Source organism: Triticum dicoccoides, chromosome 2B (assembly GCF_002162155.2).
Source record: "Triticum dicoccoides isolate Atlit2015 ecotype Zavitan chromosome 2B, WEW_v2.0, whole genome shotgun sequence".
NCBI classification, from domain to species: domain Eukaryota; kingdom Viridiplantae; phylum Streptophyta; class Magnoliopsida; order Poales; family Poaceae; genus Triticum; species Triticum dicoccoides.
The window spans coordinates 101,712,783-101,717,915 of NC_041383.1; the positions used below are offsets into that span (position 1 = coordinate 101,712,783).

General features: G+C 53.4%; 1 protein-coding gene across 1 annotated transcript; it reads right to left on the reverse strand.

Moving 5' to 3' along the window:
- Positions 1–76: 76 nt before the first annotated feature.
- LOC119362361 (NAC domain-containing protein 92-like) lies at positions 77–1,980 on the reverse strand. Its single transcript, XM_037627567.1, has 3 exons — positions 1,658–1,980; positions 1,281–1,567; positions 77–1,054 (listed from the first exon to the last, which is right to left on the reverse strand). Exons 1-3 carry the CDS (start codon positions 1,851–1,853, stop codon positions 479–481), a joined length of 1,059 nt encoding a protein of 352 aa, XP_037483464.1. The 5' UTR covers positions 1,854–1,980; the 3' UTR covers positions 77–478.
- Positions 1,981–5,133: the final 3,153 nt, after the last annotated feature.

Sequence of the window (5,133 nt, forward strand, 5' to 3'; positions counted from 1 at the left end):
AACACCGTCCGATAACCATGACCCCAGAATCAACCATGACATATACGATCAAACAACAATCGAATAAATAGAACAATTAGAAGGGGAATACTTCATTTCAATTAACACACAATCAGATTTATCAAACAAGTCGGTCTCGGTATAATCTCTCACCCTCCAATTCATCCCCTAATCACTAAACTGTATGATGGCAATCTGGTACCTATGTACAAACTACAGATGCCTCCTAGCAGTTTGATATCACACCCTAAGATTAATCAGCACTCCCTCGCTCACAGGCCATCATTATGCCTTGCACGCATCAACAACAAACACGCGACGATCCTCCTCGAATCATCGCCGCCTAATTAACCCAATCCTTAATCGAAAGTTAATGAAGCAACTAATCAATCCAAGAGCTAGCACCAACCAAATTAACCATCTATAGCTACCAGCAAACGGAGACGCTCCAGCCCATCGAAGAGATGGATGGGTTCAATCAGATCTTCCACATGTTGGAGTAGTCCATGGCCTCCAGATCGAGGTACGACCGCGACGACGGCATCAGGAACGAGGTGTCCGCGCCGGCGAGCGCCCCCGCGTCGAAGCCGAGCGAAGGGCTCAGCAGCGCCGACGAAGACGCCGCCTCCGGCTTGCAGTGCCTGCGGATCGCGGTCTGCTGGTCCCCCATGGCCTGGTAGGGTGAGTACCCGCCGCCGCCGTGGTTGCCGTTGGGCGTCGCCGCCGGCATGAAGAAGTAGTTGGGGCTCTGCATCTGCTGCTGCGGCACCGGTGGCTCCGTCTTGATGGAAAGGTGCTCCATGTCCGGCTCGAGCGGCACGGCGGCGCTGGAGGTGGAGCTCGAGGCGCCGGCGAAGTCGTCGGCGCCTGACGGGGAGTCCATGAGCATCGGCAGGTCGGCGTTGTTGAGCAGGTCGGGGTTGTTGAGGAAGTCGTCGACGTCGAGGAAGGCGTACGGGTCCTCCATGACCCCGACGGCCGCCGGCGCCATCGGGGGCGGCGCATTCTTCGCCGCTAAGTCCTTGTCGAACACCCGGCAAACAGCCCAATCGTTCTGCACGCACGCAACAGGCAAAGGTTGAGAAAACAACACGAGGAAAATAAGAAGCAAGAAACAAATCCGGAGCGCGACATGCGAGCGCGCGCCCGTGTGCGTGCGTGGTCCAGCCGGCAGCATCTCCGGACGCTCCGGCGGCTCGATCGATCGACCGATCGACACGGCCGGCCGGACCGCCGGTCGGAGACGGAAAAGCAAAATCGAATCTTGCGGGCGGCCGTACCTTGGCGGAGCGGGGGAGGCGGTGGGGCAGCTGGCCCTCGAGGCGGTACTCGTGCATGACGTACGGCGTCTTGTCGCCGCGGGGCGCGCGGCCGGTGTAGAAGACGAGCGTCTTCTTCATGCCGACGAGCACGGCGTCCCGGCCCTTGCCGCGGAAGATCTCCTTGTCCTTCCCCGTCGCCTTCCAGTACCCCTTCTCCGTGGCGCGGTTGGTGCGCGTCCCCGTCGGGTACTTGCGATCCTTGTGCACGAAGAAGTACCACTCCTTCTCCCCCATCTTCGCCTTCCCTGCACAAAACGAAGCGGCCGGCCATGAGCGAGCTGCAAATCAAATCAAAGAACGATCCTCTCGTCTCGAGGAGGAGTAGTAGTACTCACCGGGGAGATCCCACGGCTCCGTCTTGTTGAGGTCGACGTCGGCGATCACGAGGCAGGAGAAGGCGTTGTTGACGGCCTTGGGGGTGAGGTAGTGCGTGACCACCTCCTCGTCGGTGGGGTGGAACCGGAAGCCCGGCGGCAGCGACAGCCGCGGCTCCTCCACCTCCAGATCCATCACCGCCGTCACGTCCGACATCGCTTCGCCTTCTCGGATCTGCTACCTAGCTTGGCTTGCTTCGCTCAGGAAGAACTCGGGAGCTGAGGAGGAGGAAGAAGAGCTAGAGAGATATGGAGGGATGATTTTCTCTGATTGATCGAACGCTTTGGGCTTCAGAACACTGGAATGGAGCGGCGGGCTGGGGTGGTTTTATAGCTGCGGAATGGCGTGCGGGGGAAGCCAACCTGCGGCCGGACCGGAGCCGCGGGCTCGGCGAATTTCACTCACTTATTTACTGCACCTCGCTCCATGCTTAGCCACTAATTAATGGTGATTAATTGCTCCGCAGTAATCCAACGGCGGTGAATTAAAGCTCTTTACCATCCGGATGAGCATGTCCTAATGATTCGCTAATGATAGAGCATCCCAGATAAGAACTACAATCATCAAGCGCTAATACTAGGTTGCTAATGATACTGCTTCCAGATAAGCACTGTGTAATCATCTGGTGAAAATCGATCTCTCCAGCTAGTTTTTACTGTCAGACGGCATCGACGGACCGAGACGACTTGCTCATGATTATCTACAAGCGCGCGGAGAAAATTTCAACGGCCGAACCGGTTAGGTGGTTGGAAGTGATGGTGCCGGTGCTACGTACGCTCTGCTAGCTAGCTAGTACTCCACGTCAGTTTCTCCGCTGTTTTTGTGTGTGACCAAGAGCGATCGAGCGGCCGATGACTCGTCCCGGAATTCCCCTTCTACTGTGGCCGTGAAAGATACCAGTAACCACGAGCGAGGCCGTCCATACGCAGCCACACAAAAATCGGGAAAACGGCCGGCGAGTTCCGGCGCGAAAGCATGCCCGTCTGCGTTGTCGAATCGAGGGTTAAATTGCAAAGTGTCAAGATCCTTTTCTCACCGGGCCGGGCTCGATCGATCCTTGTCGTCTGTCACTGGCTGCCACGTACGTGCCACTACAGGACAGCGCGCGAAACGGCACGTGAAAATGCACTGTTTTTACGCAGTGGGTAACCAGGCCTGGCTGATAAATCCGCGGAGTTATCGACGGGACAGAATTTCTAACGGAGACTGTGGAAGCGTTGCAGTAAAATCCAAACCAAATGCTTGACTGTGCGGAACAGTATATTCCAATTGCATTGCGCTTAGAGGAAATGCACGGCGAAACCGCGAAAATCACCAATTACTTAGCCACTAAGCACTAGCGGGTCGACGGTCCCATTGCGAAGAGGATAATCCCGCGGAATAATTACGAATACTTATGGAAATGTCGGGCATATGGACCTGGACGCGTATGGTGCTCGGGTCGGCCAGGATATACGCTTGTTTATGTGTGCAAAGACTAAATGTTTGAGTACATTAAATGCACTTGGGATTATTTTTCCCATCTCTTATAATCAATTTGATTGAGGTGCAGTGCGCGCCACGGAAAAATGCAGGCATGACGCGGCGAGGGCGCGAAATGCTTAGGTCAGGCGTTGGCTGCGCTGCCGTGGTTGGTCCAATCACAACTCCCGGGAGTACCTGAAAAAAATGTGGGTTTATTTCAGCAAATTGTGTCATGAATAAACTAGATACAGTTGCAACCCACGCAGTTTCATTGACATTTCTTCGCCTGTCCATGAGCCAGCTAGCTGCTTTTTCCTGCAGATGAAATGTTATCCCATATCTGTGATGCATCCTAGATTGTCAGTACGAAATGGAAAGGGTCGTCTGAATTTCGCATGTGAAGTATTCAGCGTCGAAAATTCAGTACTAGTTCGTTGGCACACAAAATCCAGCAGTTTCCTTTCCTCGCACACATCATTTCAGAAACCAGTGGGTGGTTCAGAAAAACACCGAAGAAGATAATGCTGTGCATGTATGCAATCATCAGCTGATGATCGGTAATTAGCAAGCTCTTTTGCGGTTAACACTTCCATTTTTGCTCTGGGTTTGTTGCTGGAAGCTGCAGGACGGGGAATCTCGACCCACAAATGTACGGTGTTGGTGGACCGGTTCATCAGTCAGAGTCGGTGTCGCCACATTATCAGTTTCCGGAAGTAGACAAGTCTTCCTTATCATTCTTCGACAGCAACACTGTACCCGCTGCCGTCTCTGTAGATCACGGATATGGATTGAAATGAAAGTTTCGCTGGCATTAAATTCTCCCAACGTGACATAGAAAAACCCACATACTAGAATGCTGTGAGGAAGGAGGGGAGAGAGATTCTGTGGAAATGTTTTACTCCAAAGCCGGCCAATTTTAAAACGTGAGTATAGTATTGCCGTGGTCGGCCATGATCGCAGGATGGATGGATCGATTTGCTTGGTCCCAAAGGGCAGAAACGAAATGCGAATGCATGGCGGATGAAAAACCCTTGTCACCTAAGCATCTGCTGCTGATCTAGTGCGGCCCTTTTTGCTCGATTCTTCTCCCCTTTTTCGTGGCAAAAAGTAATGATATTTTGCCTGCCCCTTTTGCTCTTTTTGTCCAGGCATGGGCGTAGTGCTATTTGTGCGTGAAGGGTGCCAGGAAACTGGTGTGTTGGCTAGTGCTAGCATGGTAGTAGTATGCGCTACTGCTGGTATCCCGTAGGATATATTTCTGCCAGTGGCCTGCGGAAAGCGTTTTTCGGTTGAGTAGCTCCTGGAAAGATTTCGGTGAGTTGATCTTGATCCATTCCGTAGAAAGTAGCAACGGTCGTGGCCTTCCGTTGCGTGGCCGGTGTACGTGGGTCCCGTCCCGTCCTCGATTTGGACGGTGAGCGAGGGAGGAGGCACCGCCGTCACCCGGGGCCGGGTCCAGCTCGATCCTGTGCCGCAGCGACGTCTGTGATGGGATTCCGTCGACACGCACGCGGCTTCCAGCTCACTCCACCGTGCTGCTGTCTCGGCGCCGTCGCCGCCCTTGGCAGGTGCCAGGATCTCGGCAGCGCGCGCATCGCCGTCGGCCCGGCGGGCCGTCATATGATAAGACGAATGTATCCTAATTAGGAAAGAGAAGGATGGCAAACGAAACGATGCGTAGATTTGGAGAAACTAGGAAGAGTATTGTCTACCAATCGCATTGGAGAAGTGTGTAAAGAAAAAGGCATCGGAGAAGTGATTTTATCCCAAGATTTTAATTGGGAGGGTTTGGAGTCTTGACACAAGACACTCGGACCGGACCGGACGGCTTTACCGGCGTTTAGAAACGTCCGGGCATTATTAAGGATGACATTATGAGGTTATTCTCACCTATCCAAGAACCTTCATATTTGGCCAACTTTCGATATGGCTTAATCCATAAATGTAACCCTATCCATCGTGGCGCTTTATT